This window comes from Bubalus kerabau, chromosome 1 (genome assembly GCF_029407905.1).
Source record: "Bubalus kerabau isolate K-KA32 ecotype Philippines breed swamp buffalo chromosome 1, PCC_UOA_SB_1v2, whole genome shotgun sequence".
Taxonomy (NCBI): Eukaryota; Metazoa; Chordata; class Mammalia; order Artiodactyla; family Bovidae; genus Bubalus; species Bubalus kerabau.
In genome coordinates, this window is record NC_073624.1 from 66417405 (window position 1) to 66439191 (window position 21787).

General features: G+C 39.2%; 1 protein-coding gene across 4 annotated transcripts in view; it reads right to left on the reverse strand.

The window, feature by feature from the left end:
* R3HDM2 (R3H domain containing 2) overlaps nucleotides 1-21787 on the reverse strand; it is a 163029-nt gene that overhangs the window by 44442 nt on the left and 96800 nt on the right. For all 4 annotated transcript variants that reach the window (XM_055578409.1, XM_055578411.1, XM_055578397.1 and 1 more), the window contains one exon: nucleotides 822-1021. In XM_055578409.1, the coding sequence (XP_055434384.1) occupies nucleotides 822-986 (165 nt within the window). In that variant the 5' untranslated portion in view covers nucleotides 987-1021. The remainder of the gene's footprint in view (nucleotides 1-821; nucleotides 1022-21787) is intronic.

A 21787-nucleotide genomic window follows, 5' to 3' on the forward strand; every position in this document is an offset into this window, starting at 1 on the left:
AGACAAGGCCTAGGTGAACTGGTTGTCCAGAAAAATCATGCTTCAAGTTTCCAGACCCTCAAAAATGTTATTGCTACTGTTGTTTAAACTAACTGCAGTTAACAGTCTACCTCCTAGGCATATAATAAAGACCAGTCTCACCCCTGGGCAAGAAGGAAAGGATCTATGCTATTTCAGCTTGGGTAACAGAGGAAACTAGTTGTAACCACAAGGAAGAGAACTGAAACAGGTAAGCTAGAGAAGGCTCAGAGGCTGGGCTGGCTGGGTACCAAAAAGGAGCCCTGGAAGAAGCTTGGCTGGCAATCTACTGCCATCATATCTGCACTGCAGTATGAATTTGGATGGAAAACAACATGGCAACCAAAGAATAAAATTCTTCTCACACACATTTACCAAGTGGCAAGTTCAGAGACTATTTCTGATCCAGAAAATACTGACTGCTTTAACACAACCAGAATATGAATTTAACATTGTATAAAGTCAGGCAGTTCTCATTTTAAGAGTTTATTATAAGCCATATTATGACATCAAATATCACTATATAGTTTATTTTTTGATCATTAAAAAAATATCAAAATGTAGCAAGAACTGGTGTTACTCAGGTCCTAACAGATTAGGGATTTCATTCTGTTTTCTTTGAACTTCATTGTGGACTCTGACAAAAAGTGGAAGAGATATTTCTTGAGAGCTGAAGCTCGGCTTTTAGGGAGATTCCAATGTCTGTATAAGTGACTGGCTTCCTATAGGTCCCCAATACCACCCATAAGGACACTTCTGTTTTGCTGAGAAGAATGCACACAGGATGCGCTTCTAATCCTTACCTGTGTCTCCTGACGCAAACTGGTATCCTCACTCTCTTTCTCAATTTCTTCTTTGCTTGGAGTCTTAGATATAAACTTGTTTTTGTTTACAGATTCTTCCACCAGCTTTTTTTCCGATTCTTTCATTATTTCCAGGGTCTCTTGAGTAGTGTTGCTGTTAGACATCTTCTTCAATAGAATACAGTAGCCTCTATGGACTCCTAAAAAAACATGAAATGCATTAAACAGGAGTTGTGCATCTATAGTTAATACACTTACAAGATTAGTATTTCACACGAAGCCTACAATAGCCTTCCTATAACCCAGTATAGGGTTCTTTGATAAATGTTGCCCCTAGAAAAAAAATTTCATTTTTTTTTTAACTTTAGGGTGTGGTGTGTTTTTTTTTTTAACTTTAGGGTGTAGCTCAGTTGTATCCAACTCTTTGTGACCCCGTGGACTGACTATAGCACCTGCCAGGCTCCTCTGTCCATGGGATTCTTCAGGCAAGAATAATGGAGTGGGTAGCCATTTCCTTCTCCAGGGGATCTTCCCAACCCAGGGATCAAATGCAGGTCTCCTGAGGTAAAACTGACATAAATTTCATATATTTAAAATGTACTAGGAGAAGGAAATGGCAACCCACTCCAGCATTCTTGCCTGGAGAATCCCATGGACAGAGGAGCCTGGCAGGCTACAGCCCATGGGCTCATAAGAGTCAGATTTAGCGACTAAACCATCACCACAGGAATTCTCTGGCAGTCCAGTGATTAGGACTCCGCATTTTCACTGCTGAGGGCCCAGGTCCAATCCCTGGTGGGGAATTAAGATCCTGCAAGCCACGTGGTACAGCCAAAAGAAAAGTACAGTTTGATGAATTATGAAACATGCATACATTTGTGAAACATCATCACAATCAAAACAGTGGGCATATTATAAAAGCTTCCTCCTGCTCCTTTATAAGCCCATCCTCCCCTCTCCATATTCCCAGCCAACCACTGTCACTACAGTTCTGTCTCCATTTTCTAGAATTTTACATCATACACTACATGGATTCTTTTACTCAGCATAATTATTTTGAGATTCACCAGGATTCAGTTCTAAAGCAATGCAGTATCAAGTCCCCTTGGCATTTTATTTTCCCTCCCTTGTTCCCTCCAGAAATTTGCTCACATTTTCAGCTTGAGCACTTCACAGAGTTAACTCACCAGACTCTCTTCAGAACGGAGGAAAATATAAAGCTCTATTCAATACTAGAGAAGATCACTCTTCTTTCCCAAGGGAGAACCCCTACAGCTACCACAAACCACAACACTGTTAACAACTTCAAGTGTTTCCTCCATCAAAAAGGCAGCAAAATCAGACAATGTTTACAGAATCTTAAATTCTTTCTTTTATCTTAAGCAAACTGAAAAGGTAAGAAGAGTTTGTAGTCATCTGCTCTTCAGAAAGACCGGGTCTCTCCCTGGAGGAAGGGAGAATCTTTGCTTTGCTATTCACTATTTGAGTTCAGTCACTTTACTGGGTCCCAAAGACACAGAGATTTATACTGCAGGGGTTGCTAGCTCTTGTCACTTGCTATAGCTACAAGAAACCCTGTAATAAGGTCAACATAGTAATCTCAGCACATATTCAGAAGCAGAAGCTGATGCTCTATACAAAGATTCATGTTCTCAACAACTGTTGAAGTCAAACATACTTAGCTCCAACAATGGTTTATAATCGAGGCTTCTCCTTACATGGATTACTGACTGTACTTGAATCCTAAATAATTCTTTCCCCTCTTTAAAAAGATAAGACTGGAAACCCTCTCAGATGTGTCTCTTGGCACGTGACCCTAGAAACTAAGCTAAACAAACAAAAGTGCTTCAAGAAAATTGTAATGCCAGACATTTTTCCTCCTTCAAATCAGTTTCAAGGACAAGACCCAGAAGGTTCTTAAGAAGCATGTGTAACCTCAACCTGGCATAAATTAGTCTGCAAGATTATTGCTTTGTTCACTTTTTGGTAGCTCCTGAGCAGCTGCCTGGAGACTTAGTTTAAAAGGCCAAAGTCACTCATACAATCAGTCATACAGTTGAATTTAAAGATGAGAAACACTGGAAGATACTGACTACACAAGGAAAATGGCTGATATTTTATTTTTTAATTGATTCAGTGTCTGGAGATTTCTATAAAAAGACTTCCCTGGTGGTGCAGTGGTTAAGAATCCACCTTCCAATGCAGAGGATGTGAGTTTGATCCCTGGTCAGAGAGCGAAAACCCCACATGCCATGGGGCAACTAAGTCCGTGTGCCAAAACAACTGAGCCCATGTACTCTGAAGACCATGTGCCACAACTCCATTGAAGCCTGAGCACTGCAACAGAAGCTGCCACGTGCCACAATGAAGACATAATGCAGCCAAATAATTTCTCTTTAAAGTTATAACCTACAGAGCTTATGGTCATTGGCTGCACATGGGAACTGCATACACACATATACTTGTCTTTTCTCTCCATGGATAAATAAAGCCTCAATTCTCTTCAGTCTGAAGGATAGTAAAACTTAGTATATCCCTTCTCTGTATCTCTTAGCTGAGATCCTGAGTGAGTTAGTGATCCTTAGTGTGAGTTCCTGAGAGGAACGTTCTTTCTTCTAGAAAACTCCCAGGACAGGATCAACTCACCATTTTATAGCCTTAACTTGTGACTCAGCTGGTAAAGAATCCGCCTACAATGTGGGAGACCTGGGTTCCATCCATGGATTGGGAAGACCCCCTGGAGAAGGGAAAAGCTATCCACTCCAGTATTCTGGCCTTGAGAATTCCATGGACTCTATAGTCCATGGGGTCACAAAGAGTCGGACACAACTGAGCGACTTTCACTTTCACTGTTGTATAGTTTCTCCCTATAGAAAGCTATGAACGGTTTCAATCCTGCCCCTAAATCTGCCTTCAGAGTCAAACAAAATTAAGTTTACTACTTTTACCACATGATAGATCTTTAATATTTTTCTTTTTCAGGCTTAAATAACCTTAAACAGATTACTCTGTCAGAAAGAAAAGTTAGAGGTGGGGAGTGGGGAAAACTGGATGAAAGTGGTCAACAGGTACACATCCCTAGTGAAAAGATACATAAGTACCGGAGATGTAATGACTATAGAGATGACAACAGTTAACTGCATGGTATATTTTGAAAGTTGCTAAAAGAGTAGCACCTAAAAGTTCTCATCAAAAGAAAAAAAAAATTGTAACCTGGAATTGTATTTAATTGAATTAAAAAAATTCACTCAACATAAATTAAGCACTTTGAAGTGAATTCAGTGGATTTAATATATTCACAATGTTGTGTAACCATCACTTCTGTCTAGTTGCAAAACATTTTCATCAACCTAGAAGGAAACCCAGAGAAGGCAATGGCACCCCACTCCAGTACTCTTGCCTGGAAAATCCCATGGGCAGAGGAGCCTGGTAGGAGGTAGTCCATGGGGTCGCTAAGAGTCGGACACGACTGAGCGACTTCACTTTCACTTTTCACTTTCATGCATTGGAGAAGGAAATGGCAACCCACTTCAGTGTTCTTGCCTGGAGAATCCCAGGGACGGGGGAGCCTGGTGGGCTGCCATCTATGGGGTCGCACAGAGTCGGACACGACTGAAGCGACTTAGCAGCAGCAGCAGCAGCAGCAGAAGGAAACCGTCTATGAGGAAATGGATGTTAACTAAATTTATTGTGGTCATCATTTCATAGTATATGTATGTGAAATTATTAAGCAGTATACTTTAAACTATGGTTTTTCCAGTGGTCATGTATGGATGTGAGAGTTGGACTGTGAAGAAAGCTGAGCGCCGAAGAATTGATGCTTTTGAACTGTGGTGTTGGAGAAGACTCTTGAGAGTCCCTTGGACTGCAAGGAGATCCAACCAGTCCATTCTAAAGGAGATCAGCCCTGGGTGTTCTTTGGAAGGAATGATGCCAAAGCTGAAACTTCAGTACTTTGGCCATCTCATGCAAAGAGTTGACTAATTGGAAAAGACTCTGATGCTGGGAGGGATTGGGGGCAGGAGGAAAAGGGGACGACAGAGGATGAGATGGCTGGATGGCATCACCGACTCAATGGACGAGAGTTTGAGTGAACTCCAGGAGATGGTGATGGACAGGGAGGCCTGGCGTGCTGCGATTCATGGGGTCGCAAAGAGTCAGACATGACTGAGTGACTAAACTCAACTGAACTGAACACTTTTAACTTATACAGAGCTATCTATCAATTAAATCTCAATAAAACTGAAAAAATGGGAGAAAGTGGTATGGAAAAATATAAAGTAGCAGTTGTTTCTTTTTCCAGGATGGGCTTCAATTACCAAACAGGTATATTGTCAAATCAGAATAATAACTTTGCAGCTCCTCTTTACATCTAAGGCAGAAAAGGCTCAACTGTCTGGACAGCTGGACTAATAATAACTTCATGGTGTCCAAGCACTGTTATTCAGTCAAAGCACTAATGAAAAAATTCAACTAAAAACAAAAAACAGTCTTTCATAACAGCCACCTGTGGAATATGGTCACACATTCCAACTTAAGTTGCAGGGAGTCACATGGTTTCCTTCACTCACTGGGAAACAGGAAAACTTGAACTTTAGATTAAGACATCCATAAAACAGACAGTGATTAATGCACCCACTTTTAAGAATTCTGACAGTCATTTCCAATGAGACTACTGGCCTCTTAAAGATCTGTGTAAAACAAAGTAATTCTTACTCTAAGGAAAGAGGAAGCAGCAGAGGAAACAGTACAGTAGACCTTATACTGGCTGCCTATCCAAATCTCCTTTCTCCCACACTTCTCCAGCCCAGATTTCCTCTTGTGTTTGCCTTCCTCTGAGGACATGATCAGCAAAGGTGATCCTGTCCCTGAGTCCTACGAGGTGGATCCTAATTAGCTAGACTAATCGTGGTAATTCTGTTTTCTTTTGTGAATGGGTTGGGAAGGGACAAGTGACTCAATCATTACCAGCTAGACATGAGAGGGCTTTGCTGGGTGAGTGGCTTTAAAGAAAGGCCATTGTATTTGGAAAAAAAAAAAAAAAAGCCACTAGAGAAATGCTTTTCTTCTGCTGAAGGTTGTCTTCTGTGTAGATGATGCCTGGACTGCAACAACCTACAAACACATGGAGAAGGGTGCATCAGAGAGAATAAGCTAGTCATGAGAGGTCAGAGTGTTACTATCCTAGAGTTAAGACCCATAACAAGATACATGGAGGTCAAATCTGTATTACTTCGCTGGGGTTCTGTTTTGTTCTATAGTTTTAACTACAGTCACTTCTAACCCTGTAATCCTACGCAGAAGGCTCTCTTTATCTGTTGGGACATAAGGATCCCTGGAAACAATTTTTTCTGGGCCAAAACAAAGCAAAAGTTGTAGCCAAGGGACAAGATAATTTATTAGCAGGAAGAAAGGAAGAAAACAAAGAAAGGTCTTGAAAGAGCAAAAATAAAGTCAGCAGATAAGGGATAAAAGGCAAAGAAACAATTTCCGCTGTGGATGGCTTATTCAATGAAGAAAGGAACTATTTCATATATAACTTGACTAAAACAAAACAAGACAGTAAGCTCCCAAGAGAGCCTAGATGGTGTGCTTCCCTACAACCTATTTGGGTACACTGTACATTTCACCCTGGCAAAGAGCACAATTTTAAGGCAGAGTGTCTCCTGAGGACACTCAGTGGCTTGAAGCTGCACAGAGGGACTGTCAGAAATGAGGGGCAAGGAGAGGGAGTGAGGAAATAGGATGATACAGGAGAAGACGATTGGAAGCCAAGATTTGGCAATTTTTTTCAGGGAGAATATTGCATATTCCCCATAAATTTTTTGACTGCCAAGGTAAGTACCTTCCAGAGCACGGTGATATTATATATCCTTCCATCAACTCTATAAAAACCTTCTAGGCATTGTGCCAAAAAGAATATAGTGAGGATATTCAGAGATAGAAGGGGAATTTAATTTTCTTCCTTTTAATCTATGACCAGGTAGACAGAATACAAGAAAGAAGAAAATAACTAGAGGCTAAAAATTCTGACTTACTCTGTGGCAAAAGCCCTATAAACTTTCTAATCCTTTTCTAATTTATACATCAACAGTAAGTTACTCCCAACTGATACTCATATTGAAAAAATATTTAAAATCCAAGGGCTCAGGAGAATGGAAAAACAAATTGTGGTATATTCATATAACAGAATACTATTCAACAATTTAAAAAATGAACTTCTGGTATCTGCTTTCCTCTGAGGACACATGATTAGGGAAGGTGACCCTATCCCTGAGCCCCTAGAAGGCGGATCAATCGTGGTAATTCTGTTTCTTTTTTGAGACTTGAGAAGAAAGAACTGATTCAATCACCACTGACCCCATTGGCTGTATACTGACATACACAAAAACATGCATGGATTTCAAAACTGTATGGTATGGAGTAGGAAATGGCAACCCACTCCAGTATGCTTGCCTGGAAAATCCCCTGGACAGAAGAGCCTGGTGGGCTACAGTCCGTGGGGTTGCAAAGAGTCAGACACAACTGACTGAATGCACACACACACATAGTTGATTTATAGTTAGTTTCAGTTGTATAACAGTGATTCAATAAATTACATTATTATAAAAAAAAAAAAAAACTGTATGGTAGGTAGAAGAAAGCAAATCTCTTTCCCTAAAAATACAGACTATGTAAATTCACTTACATGAATTTCAAGAACAGGCAAAACTACTCGACAGTGGTTTAAATCAGAAAGGTTTGGGGGTAAAATACTGATTCAAAAGAGACATAAGGGATCCTTTAGGAGTGATGGAAATATTCTGCTTTGTTTGGGGTAGTGGTCATATGGGTGTATATAAATGTCAAAACTTAATTATTAACTGAGTACTTAATATTTGTGTGTTTTACTGTATGTTATTTAAACACACATACATACACAAAGAGAAAAAAAAATGCCCTTAGGAGTCAAGACAGTGGGGACAAAATATTCATAGGTTTAAAATGGCAGGTTAAAAACAAAACAAACTGTACAGACACTCATGATGGCTTAGCCTATTCATACACTCTTTGACAATGGAGTTAGGATAAAAGGAAAAACCATTAATGTTTATTGAGCACAATTATGAACCTGGTGACTTTATGTACTTCAAATTATATCCACGAAGAGTAGTTAAGGAGTTTACCCAAGGTCACACTACTATTAAATGACAGAATCAGACCTCTTGTGCTGATGCCAAAGTCTACATTCTTTCTATGACTCTGATTACTGTTTCTATACATTTCTTTAATCCTAACAAAACATTAGGGTATTTTTCAGATGAAGAAACCAAAGCTCTGAGGAATTATATAACTTTCCCAAGTTAATACAATGAGGGGGCAAAGGCAAGATTCTAGCCTAGCTGTGTCTGAACCCAAAACCAAAGTTCTAGGTGTCCCAAGGTAGACATTCAAGAGCATTCTGGGACATAAAGTATGGGATGGAAGGAGTGCCCAGATCCAAGGTTTCCCTTCAGAGAGTGTCGGCGGGGGACATACTTTGGGGCTTGCAAACTCTCCCATTTTTTGCCTCAATCTGAGTCACCTCTCAGGACTTTAAATTTTTTATAGTTTATAGAAAATATCTTGTTTGGTCTTCTCAAGGTATAAAATATCATCATTTAATAAATAAAATACATTACTGAGGGCCATACAGCCTGTAAAAGAAGCTAGAATTCAAACCAGGTCTTCTTGATTCCAAAATCCCATGTTCTTTCCACTACAGTGTCCAAAGGATAAAAAGAAAAAAATTATGGTAACTGTATGTCTGAAAAGGAAAATTGGTTCAACTGCCCTTGGGACAAGGACAAGAAAGAAGGCTGTACTGAGTAATGAGAGATACAGGTCCAACACTCCTTTCTCGTCAAAGAGAGAAAGCAAAATACGGGGGAATAGAGTATAAAGCACTTATGGAACATGTAAAGCTATAGCTACGTGACAGTCACCAAGTCTTTTAAAGATTTCAGAAGTCAAATGTCATAGGTTTCACTAGTACTAAGCCAATAAAAGCAACAACAACAACAACTGTGCCAATTCTCCAAATCAGGGAAGCGTGAGAAAACCATTCTACTCTATAAATGCAAAAGGATTCACTGGTGTGTAAGGGAGGCCACAGTTGGCTGATGTCCACAGCAATTCCTTAGGCAAAGTAAAGAGAGAAACAAGATTGAAATGTTCTTAACATGTATCCTCTTTCTTTGCTCAGTATCTGTTACGGTTGTACTTGCCCCAAAATGAGAGCTGCAGGTGCTCTGATTAATGGACTGAAGTGTCAGTTGGGCTTCATTATAGTTTTATCAGCTTCTCTACATTCTTGGCCAAAAATGCCCATTTTATTTCCTTGAGCAAAATAGAACAAATCATATTTCCTCCTCTTTCAAACAAAAAGCAGCAGTGCTCCAACAGTGGAACACCTCTACTACTTCCATTTTCTTTAGCTTTATCACAGTAATGCCACTATGGAGAAAATAACACAGAATTTTAGAAATGGAAAAGACTTTGAAAGTTCACATTGTCTTTTCCCACATCCTGGCAAAACTGCTCCCAACTAAACCCAGACAAGACATGCTAGGAAAGAAAACAAAAAAAATAACAATTTACCTATTGCTTATGACATTTCAAGATGCCTTCTCTTGCAAACTTAAAACACCATGCAGCTAAGTGTGTATTGCCCACTGTGATGAACTCAGAGGTCAGCCTATGAGGTGGAGAGGGCACTTAAGCCAACAATTTAGTTTTAAAATAATCTTTCAAAATCTAAAACTGAATGTGAGTTTGGCCAGAGAAATAAGGTAAGAACAATCTAATTTCACATGAAGGAACTGGAAAACTTTAAGAATCATTACTCCTTAAGCCTCCGCTACAAAGGAGAGCCTGCTGTTCATTCCCCAATATCCAATCACCTCTTTCTTAATACAACTATTGATTTTCAGTTGGGCACATGGCTGACTGTAAAAATGTTATACATATTCTAACTTTCATTATAGCTAAAAATGAATGTGTGACTAGGTTGTGGTCCATGGGATATAAGTAGAAAGAAGTATTATTATGGCTGGATTGTGTCCTCTCAAAATTCACATGCTGAAGCCCTATCCACTCCCTTACCCCCAGTACTTCAGAATGTGACTATATTTGGAGATAGAGCCTATAAAGAAAAAAACCATGGGAGTACACAGTAAACAGGCCATTTGGAAATCCAAGAGAGAGGCTTCAGGAAAATTCCAATCTGCTGATACCTTGATTTTGAGACTTCTAGCCTCTAGAACTGTGAGAAAATAAATTTCTGTTGTTTACACACTCCTGTTTGTGGTATTTTGTTACAGCACCCCCAGGAAACTAATAAAAATAGTAAATACAACTTGTATGAAGTATCCCTAATAGAAACAGATGGCTCTTCTTCACTGATCCCTGATTCTTGCTGTCTTGAATGCAGAAGTAAAGGCTGGCACTTCACTCATCATCCGAAGCTATGAGTTGATAGGATTGAAAACCACAGACAGTGGGGCAACAGAAGAAACCTAACTCCTTGATGAGTCCAACCCTGGATTGGATTGGCTACCTCTGGATTTCCTGAATGTAAGAGAAAGACTTCTTTTGTCTTATTTAAGATACTATTTAAATTTTGCTGTAATATATATTAAAAGCACACACACTCTCTTAAAAAATGATAAAAAATACCAGACCACCTTACCTGCCTCCTGAGAAATCTGTATGCAGGTCAAGAAGCAACAGTTAGAACTGGACATGGAACAACAGATTGGTTCCAAATTGGGAAAGGAGTACATCAAGACTGTATATTGTCACCCTGCTTATTTAACTTATAATTGCAGAGTACATCCTGTGAAATGCCGGGCTGGATGAAGCACAAGCTGGAATCAAGGTTACCAGGAGAAATATCAATAACCTCAGATACGCAAATGACACTACACTTATGGCAGAAAGTGAAGAGGAACTAAAGAGCCTCTTGATGAAAGTGAAAGAGAAGAGAGGAAAAGCTGGCTTAAAACTCAGCATTCAAAAAACGAAGATCGTGGCATCCGGTCCCATCACTTTATGGCAAACAGATGGAGAAACAATGGAAACAAGTGACAGACTTTATTTTTTTGGGTTCCAAAATCACTGCCCATGGTGACTGCAGCCATGGAATTAAAAGATGCTTGCTCCTTGGAAGAAAAGCTATGACCCACCTAGACAGCATATTAAAAAGCAGAGGCATTACTTTACCAACAAAGGTCCATCTAGTCAAAGCTATGGTTTTTCCAGTAGTCATATATGGATGTGAGAGTTGGACTATAAAGAAAGCTGAGCCCCAAAGAATTAATGTTTTTGAACTGTAGTGTTAGAGAAGACTCTTGAGAGTCCCTTGGACTGCAAGGAGATCAAACCAGTCAATCCTAAAGGAAATCAGTCCTGAATATTCATTGGAAGGACTGATGCTGAAGCTGAAGCTCCAATACTTTGCCCACCTGATGGGAAGCACTGACTCATCTGAAAAGACCCTGATGCTGAGAAAGATTAAAGGCAGGAGGAGAAGGGGACAAAAGAGGATGAGATGGTCGACGGCATCATCGATTCAATAAACAAGAATTTGAGCAAGCTCCAGGAGTTGGTGATGGACAGGAAAGCCTGGCATGCTGCAGTCCATGGGGTTGCAACGAGTCGGACATGACTGAGCATCATTAAAGGATGAGTTAGGGATGGCTTCCCCTTCAAGGATCACTGCCTTGTTGTTGTAAAGGGGTGCGCATAACTCCGTAAAGCTATGAGCCATGCTGTGCAGGGTTACTCAAGATGGACAGGTCATAGCAGAGAGTTCTGACAAATGTAATCCACTGGAGGAGGGAATGCAAACCACTTCAGTATAACCGTGAGAACCATGAGAATCTTGCATACTGGGCTTCAGCATTATGTGAACCAAGAACTTCCAGATGTCCAAACTGGGTTTAGAAAAGGAAAAGGAACTAGAGATCAAGTTGCCAACATTCACTGGATTACACCAAGAGAATTTCAGAAAAACATCTATCTGTTTCATCGACTACACTACAACCTTTGACTGTGTCAATCATGAAAAACCGTGGAAAGCTGTCAGAGAGATGGGAATATCAGACCATCTTACCTGTCTCCTGAGAAACCTACATGCAGGTCAAGAAGCAATAGTCAGAACCCTGTATGGAACAACTGATTGGTTCAAGACTGAGAAAGGAGTATGACAGGACTGTCTGCTGTCACTTTGTTTAACCTATACACTGAGCACATCATGAGAAATGCCAGAATCAAGATAGGCGGGAGAAACATCAACAACCTCAGATATGCAGATACCATTGTAATGGCAGAAAGTGAAGAGGAACTAAAGAGCCTCTTGATGAGGATGAAGGAGGAGAAAGAGCTGGCTTAAGACTAAAGGTTGCAAAAACTAAGATCATGGCATCTGGCCCCATTACTGCATGGCAAATAGAAGGGGAAAACGTGGAACTAGTAACAGATTTCATCTTCTTGGGCTCCAAGATCACTGCAGACGGTGACTGCAGTCATGAAATCAGAAATCAGAAGACTACTGCTTCCTGGCAGGAAAGCGATGACAAACACACCTAGACAGTATGTTGAAAAGCAGAGACATTACTTTGCCAATAAAGGTCCGTATAGTCAAGGCAATGATCTTCCCAGTGGTCATGTATGGTTGTGACAGCTGGACCGTACAGAAGGCAGAACGGCAAAGAACTGATGCTTTTGAACTGTGGTGCTGGAAAAGACTCCTGAAAGTCCCTTGAGCAGCAGGGAGATCAAACCAGTCACTCTTAAGGGATTTCAACCCTGAATATTCACTGGAAGGACTGAAGCTGAAGCCCCAGTATTTTGGTCATCTGATGTACACAGACGACTCACTGGAAAAGTCCCCGATTCTGGGAAAGATCGAGGGCAGAAGGAGAAGAGGGTGTCAGAGGATGAGATGGCTGGAAGGCATCACCAGTGCAATAAATATGAAATTGGGCAAACTGTAGGAGATGGTGAGGGACAGGGAGGCCTGGTGTGCTACAGTCCATGTGGTCACAAAGAGTCGGACACGACTGGGTGACTGAACAACAGTAACAAGGGATGGCTTTCACAGTTCCTTCTTCTACCTGGTTACTCAGTCTTTTCAGGTCTTTACTCAGATACCATCCCAGGGAGCTTTTTTCTGGTCACAATAACTAAAATTACAAAATCCCAAATACTTCCCATCCTATTTTTCTAAGGCCTCCCCCACAAAAAGTTAGTCAGATACCAAACAGATTTTTTGCTCCTCTCTGCTAAACAGATGAATCTGAAGTTTGGTTTTATTCCTCTGAGACAGAAAGTAACCGTATGAGAAGTTCACAACTTACTTAGAGAGACTCCAATGGTTCAAAAGAGGGGAACAGACTCATTGACCTTTTGAGGTCTCTCTCAATCCTTCAAATCTGTAAATAGCCAAGTATGGGAACACTGGAGGAGAGAAGATCAAGACCCATCACAATTTCTAAAGTATTCCTGACACACAATGTAAGAAGAAAAACACAATACTTTTTTTCATTTGCAAGATCTAGAAGGGGTACTTTCTTTATATGAATGAATCATTTTCAGTCATAAGGTACAGAGGAAGATTCATGCCATGATCTGCCGTGACAAGGAACTAACACTGAGTTAAGTGAAATCTCGCTCTCTTTTATGTTGATAAGTATGAACAAGCTAAAGAAGTGAAGATGGAGAACTCAGAAGCTACTCCCAGATCATTCTCTAACACCAGATCAAATAATGTGCAATATAACATTTACATGGACTATCATACCAGAGTAGAAGAGAAAAAAGAAAAAACAAGAAAAAAAGATGCCAATTTCTGACTCAGCTCTAAAGCTACCAAAATAAGCAAGGCAGCTTCAGATATCAAGACAAATCTCTAGTCTAGAGGCCAGAGTTTGACTTAGACTTGGCATAAGCCCAACGGACTGCAGCAGCAGCTCAATTCACAGACAGGTGAAAGGTATTTCCCACCATATTTTCTCCCAGTCAAATCAAAGCAAGAAGATAATGCATTATTACAACTGTTTACATTAAGCAGGAAATTTTGAAAGGGAAGAGAAAACCACCTTATACCATTCTTGAAACAATTTAGTTCACAACTCTATGTACAGTATTAATGTCATATATCACTGAATAAATGAATTCTGCAAGGTTAAATGATGATGTATTTATGTTCTAACTGCTCATTGGCCCGGGGTCAGCCAATCTGATCCAGGACTCCATGGCAACAGGCTCTATCACTAAGAGCTACAAGATGATATTCCCCTTGCCGCTACCTTTTTTTTTTTTTTTTTAATAAAACATTTTCCACAGAAACTGCTGCAAATATTGTCAAAAAATAGTCTTCATAGGCAAATAAGAAATGCTGATACACTAAAAATGAATAATAGGGGTAAGAAAGTGAATAGCAATGACAATGAATCTATGCAAATAACAAGGGATCTCAAACTCCAGAAATCGTCTCTTGTTTAGCTTAAAAGGAGAAATTCAGGAATCTTTGCATTGTGAAAAATCATCAGTAGGAAAAATTGTGGGGTTAGTATAAATAAAGTGCTGCCTAGCTGAAATTTCAATATTGAAGTGTCCCATGCCACAATGTATGGAGAAAGCTAAACATTTTAAGACTGCTAATCATTGTAATGAAACTGTCATCTGCCAACATGGATCGACTTAGTGACTATCATAAAGAGTGAAGTAAGTCAGAAAGAGAAAAATAAATATCGCACATTAATGGAATCTTAAAAAAATGATACAGATGATCTTATTTGCAAAGCTGAAATAAGAGACACAGACATAGAGAACAAATTGTATGGATGTCAAGGTGGAAAGGGGTGGGTAGGATGAATTGGGAGGTTGGGACTGACATATAAACACAACTATGTATAAAATAGATAACTAATGAGAACCTACTGTGTAGCACAAGGAACTCTACTTGGTGCTCCATGGTGACTTAAATGGGAAGGAAATCCAAAAAAAGGGGGATATATGTATATATATAACTGATTCACTTTGCTGTACAGCATAAACTGACACAGCAGTACAAAGCAGCTATATTAAAAAAAAAAAAAATTCTCCCAACCTTTGTAAGAGGGCTTCCCAGGTGGCTGAGTGGGTAAAGAATCTGCCTGCCAATGCAGAAGATGCAAGAGATGTGGGTTTGATCCCTGGGTCAGGAAGATCCCCTGGAGGAGGGCATGGTAACCCACACAAGTATTCTTGCCTGGAGAATCCCATGGACAGAGGAGCCTGGCTATAGACCATGGGGTGGCAAAGAGGAGGACACGACTGAAGCAACTGAGCACAACTTTTTTAAGTTTCCCATAACTTTCTTTGAAATGTTAAAATGAACATCAAACTCCAGAGATTTCAGGCTCTTGTTTTCCATATTCTCAAATCAGTCAGTTTATACAGTTTCTATAATTCTGTATCTGTCCTCTTTTCAACACTCCCCTCCCTCATCACCCTCCACTATCCATAGAGAAAAAACTGCTATGTCCAAATAAGGAAATGTAGTAGTTTCCGTCCCCCACTCCCAATTCTGTAGCTTTGCTTTCCATGGTTTCAGTTACCCAGTCAACTGTAGTCCAAAAATATTGAATGGAAAATTTCAGAAATAAACAATTCTTAAGTGCTGTTCTGAATAGCATGATGAAATCTCAAGCCACCCCATTAAGTCCTGCCCAAGACAGGCATCATCCCTTTGTCCATCATATCCCACCTGTCAGTTACTTAGTAGTCTTCTCAGCAGATCGACTGTCATGGTATTGCAAATACCAGCATTCATATAAGCCTTATTTTACTTAATAATGATCTTAAAACACAAGTAGTAATGCTGGCAATTTGCATATGCCAAAGAGAAGCCATAAAGTGCTTCCTTTAGGTGAAAAGGTAAAAGTTCTCAACTTGATAAGGAAAAAAAAAAAAAAACACCACACTGAGGTTGCTAAGAATGACTCTTCTGTGAAATTGTGACAAGGGAAAAATAAAACTGTGCTAATTTTGCTGTCACACCTCAGACTGTAAAAGTTATGGCCAGTGCATTATAAGTGCTTAGTAGTTAAGGTGGAAAAGGTATTACATTTGTACAGTAAGATATTCTAAGAGAGAAAGAAAACTTTTACTAATATAATTGCCTTTGTTAATCTCCTACTATGTCTAATTTATAAATTAAACTTTTTCATAGGTATGGATGCCTAAGAAAAAGTATATAGTATATACAGGGCCTGGTACTATCCAGGTTTCAGCAATCCACTGGGGGGTCTTGCAACATATCCCCCGTGTATAGGGAAGATCTACTGTAATATATTTGCTCTTCACAGTCCATGTCCCAATTCCTTCACCCTCAGTTGCAGATCTCCTTGAAGTAAAGAGGATTCAAGACAATTATAAACTAGATCCAGAGACTAGCCCAAAAAGCACATCCTTCTCCCTAGTGGTGCTCATTAATATTCTAAAACCCACCTGATGTATTATAAGGTATCCCCCTTTCCTCACATGCTTTTTGCTAGTAATTGCTACAATATCTCTGTAATAAGCAACTCTGGGCCACATCTTCTGGTATATGGAGGTAAGTGAATGCTAACAAGTAGACAGAATCTGAGGTGTCAGGGCAGAAACTTAGCTGGGAAAGTGTACATTTTCATTTGGTTCACACTGTTGGGTTTTTGGTTTTAACAGTGGTAAAATACACATAACATAAAAATTACCATTTCAATAATTTTTAAGTGTAAATTTCAGTAGTATTAAGTACATTCACATTATTGTGCCTTCTGGAAGAGAAAATGGCCTCAGGCACACAAGCCATGATGTTAAGACTACAGTCATTTTTTCTGTGACTATTTATTAAACATGTATTTATTGTACAAGTCACATATTAAGAACTATAGTTATTATGAAGAATAAGTAGTCAAATTTTAAGAATATCTGACACTACTGCCCAGTAAAAATAGCCACGTGTATTTCCAGAATGTTTTTCATGTGTTGAAAGTAGCTTCTTAGATGCACATCTCAGTTCCCAAGCAAGTCCAAAGTAGATGGAAGTCTACATTTCTTTTTTTTATCATCAGCTGAGTTCCAAGAGGTCCATAGGAGTAGACTAACATGAGAAGCAACGGAAATTCTTAACTGTTTCGAGCTTCCTAAGAATTTTTAAGGAGACAACCCAGAAACAGGGGATAAAAGCAACCTGTAGTGGGACTCATAAATTATATCAAAGCCAAAAAAATTTTAAATCACTGAAGAAAAATCATTACTAGGTCCCCTCTACATCAGTTTCCTTTACACCTTCATATGAGAACACCAGAACATTTCACTCTGGTCCTAAAAGTTCTTTTGTTTTAATATCCTAGGCCAGACAAAATGCTACATGTCTCACCGATGCTCCTGTCCAATATGAAAGGGTTCTGATCCAGGAGCTGATCTTCCTCGGTACATAGGAGCTATTGTTTATCAAGCATTTACTGCATACCAAACACTATGCTTAGGAATTTACACATCATCATTTATTTTCACTTTAACAGATTCTGCAATTTTACTTTCAGATGCTAACAGAAAGACTTTTATGATTAGAGAAGTACTATAGGCTTTATAGGCTTCCCTGGTAGCTCAGCTGGTAAAAGAATCTGCCTGCAATGCAGGAGACCCCGGTTCAGTCCCTGGAATGGAAAGTTACCCCTGGAGGAGAGCATGGCAACCCACTCCAGTATTCCTGCCTGGAGAATCCCCATGGGCAGAGGAGCATGGCAGGCTACACAGTCCATGGGGTCGCAAAGGGTCGGACATGACTGAGCGACTAAGCACACACATAGGCTTTATACTTATAGAAAAGACACACAAGTAGAAATAGAAAAGAAAAATCACCCATATTCTGTAGCTCAGAGATAACTGCTACTAATAACACCAATGTTTTCAGGTATGCTTTTTAAAACTTGGTTTCCATATTCAAATGGAATTTGGATGTTCAGATACATTTGGATGTTTCTACATCTAACAATTTTTATGTAATTTATAGTATACAGAACATTTTTAAAATACCATGCTTATTTCTACTACTAGAACTGTGACCATTTCTACCATTATTAACTACTTTTACCAACTATCTAATATTCTACTACATACTGGTACCATGACTTATTTAACCATTTCCTTCTTACTGGATATTCAGGAAGCTGTTTATTTTTATAATAAAATAAGGCTGTGATGGGTATCTGTGCACTTAAATCTTTATTCACATTTCTCACCAACGCCCTAGGATAAATATGTCCAAGAGTCTTGAAGATAAAAAAATTTCCCCCTTAGTTCATTCCAGAAGCAAGGCCAGTCACATTATCTAATTATAGTGTTTCTCAACGTTCCCCCAGCAACACATAATGTCCACTTAGCACATCCCTTGGCAGTGGCTGGACTTTGAGGACATTCACCTGGGCAGTGCTTCTTACTTTTTATTTTTCTTCAACTTATACCTTCCGTTTTAATAATATTAACTCTCCTTCCCCATATAGTCCACTAGAAAAGATATGTACCCAGTACTCCTTAAAACTCACTGGCCTAAGAAAATTAATAGGGAGGAAAGAAAACTTTACATATAAAGCTATTTTCTTCACAGTAAATATTATACACATTACTAGCTATCGTCAGTATACATTGGTAGTTTAGAGAGCAATCCAAAAGAGGGAAGTCTCAAAAACCACAAAAGAGTAATACTCTAAGTCTTTAATATAAAATTAAAAGAAGGTAAACGGACATGGACATACTGGGTATTTTAATATTTGTGATTTGATATTTGGTCCATTTGCGATCCTAGAATTTTTTAACATGGCAAAGAAAACAGTCACTTAAGTCCAGGAAGCTATCTTAAAGGTTTTACATGAATTAACTCTTAATCTTCAAAACAATCCTAGGAGATGGATACTATTATTATCTTCATTTCATGTATTTTACATATGTAGAAATGGAGCAGTTAAGTAATCTGTCCAAGGTCACAAAACCAGCAATTGGCATACCTAGGATCTGAACTCAGGCAGCCTAAATTCTGAGTCCAAGCATTTAGCTACTGTCTATGCTTTTCCAAAAAAAGAAGTTCCTAAACAGGCTACAAATCATCGAGTGTAGGTGGGCTAGGGGTACTTCCCCAATGGCTCAGCAGAGTAAAGCCTGCAATGCAGGAGACAGGGGAGGCACCGGTTTGATCCCTGGCTCAGGAAGATCCTTTGAAGGAGGAAAATGGCAACCCACTCCAGTATTTCATGGATGGAAGAGCTTGGAAAGATACAGTCCAAAGGTCAGCAGCGACTAACCACACATACCACAGGTGGGCTAGAAGAGGAGAACTTCTGAGAGAAGTATTTACAAGGTAACTTTGAGACACAGAAACAGTCCCTCTCAATTTTGCTGCAAAGTTCTTCTAACATATATTATATTTTAATTATCACAAACAAGGTGATGCTAAACATCTTTTCCAAAAGCAGTTTTTGATCTTTTCCTTTTCTTGGGGGGATGGGAGAAGTGAGTGAAAAAAGGATAAAAAGAAATAAACCTTACTTCAACATTTTTTCACAGCTTTTCTTTCCTAGACCTTTTCTATAATCTTGATGGTTAGAAAACAAAGATTAAATAAGAAGGTACTTTTAGTTCAAACAAAAAGATCTCTCAGTAAATTTTCCAGTGCTAACATTTAAGAAAGACTTAAATGACGGAAACATTTAAGAAAGACTTTCGGCCTATCCCACCCACTCCCAAATGGAAGGAAAACCAAGTTAACAAAACCATCATCTTTAACTTCACAGCAGCTTTCTTCCCCCTCAAAGGCTATTCCTGTCCTCGTTGCAGACGGGGAACTGCTCCCAGTGATGTCAGAGCAGTCTCCTGGCAACGATTAATGAGGGTTGTCCACCACAGGGGTTTCCTGAAAAGCTAGCAAGAAATTATCCACGTATTTGCTGCAACATTTAGATGCAAGGATGCGGTGGAATTTCTATTAACCCTTATAGCCCTGGTCTCTTGCAAGCTTCTAAATAGGTTATTCTTTCAGAATACTCTTGGCTTACCCGAGGACTGTATTTCTTTACTTATCCCTAATTATTTCCAAATAAAATTAGAATTTTGTTAGTTTGAAATATTTATGGCTGTAATAAATATTAATACAGTTGAACTACCATAAAAACAGGACTGTATAATGTAAGCTAAAAGCAGATATTACTCTTTTCACTTCACACGAAGAACTTAGAATAAATGAAAGCACAGAAGAGAAAAGAAGATCAGGATAGAAAATAAACCAGCAAGTTCTTAAAGGCACTTTTTAACATATTGTATCCACACACATATTGGATCCAAATACAGGCAAACCTAAAATATTCCTAGGCTCTAATCTACTCTGGCCTCCGCAGGCAGCCCTCCAGAGATCAGATTATTAAAATAGAGTTGCATAAAGAGAAAGTGGAGTCCAAAAACTTACCCCAAAAAAAGTAAGTTAGATGCACACCTAAGAGTATAACAATTTCTTCCTAAATCTTTGCTTTAGCTTCATACATTCAAACTGAGAGTTTCACTCTAACTACTGTGGCAAGCAATTTTATATAACTATCTATTTTTGAGGTCTGAGAAACAGTGTACAAACCGCCTGCTCAGGACCAGCGCAAATAAGGTAGAAAAATTTCAAATTCCAAAACCCAACCTAGAATTACTCATGTTTGGTAGGTTCAAGAAATCTCTTTATGAGCCCCCTTTTCATTCCATACTTTGAAAAGGCAATTAAGCAAAATTCATTAGCAGGACATAAAGGGTTAATGCAGGCACTCTGCTTCAGCAATCCTGACTTTGGGCTCAGCCTATTCTAAAAGAAAAGAAACAAAATAGCATCCCTGTCATTAACAGCATCCCACTCTGGCTTCAGTTCTGTTCAAGGGTACCCAATTATCATCAAGGCATAGATGGGAGAACGCACCGCTTCAGATGGATTTTTCTTCTTTCTCTCTCTGTCCCCTCCCTTTCAGAAGAAAAAGACTGCAAACAAAATCACTACGTCACTGGAGGTAGAGGGAATCCCATCTCTACACCCTTTAGAAACCAAGGGCAGCAAACAAAATCAAACCAATTATAAGAAACAAACAAGTAATCCAAAATAAGAAGCAGTAAACCCACAGGAAATTCTTATGACAACCTCAATGTCACAAGGCATGTTTCACTAAAAAGGCTGAATAAATTCTCCTTAATATGTTCATAATCAAAAAAGCTTCCTAGACACAGCAAAGGCGACATGTTTCTTTTTAACACATTTAAAGACTAGGGGACAGTTATGTAAAGACACAGGACAGAGAGACATATTTATCAACTGGGTGTGGATAGCTGTGGAATGACACAGTGAAAGATATTTATAGGGGATTCCCTGCTTCCTGCAACGTGCGTCAACAGCATCACCGAAAAGAACAGAAATCACCACTATTCTCATAAGCTAAATCTGAATGAAGCATCACTTGAAATAGCCACAGAAAAGGTAGAATCTGACTACAGAAAAGTTCTAGCAAACCTAATTTTAAAAATATTTTAAAGATAAAAAACAAAAATCCTCAAAAACTTAACATTTGAAAATTATCTTATTTCCCTAAATGTATTATACAGTTAAATTGGCCAAGATAAAAAAGATATCTTTCTAGCTTTTCCCCTATCCAGTCTGTAGAGTTCAAGGACTTTTATATAAAAGACAGAAAATAATCCAAAACTCACCCCAGATGGATCTGCACTTAAACCAACAGCGAGCTCACGTTATTAATGGAGACCTCATTGTAAGAGTCTGTTCTGCCGGAATTTTGCCGGAAGAAATTCCTTCTGGGAAACCTGTGCCTCTTCCCCCGCCCACAGTCCCCTCCCACCCCCTTCACCCTTGAATGAAACGCTACTGATCCTTGCTGCTGTGT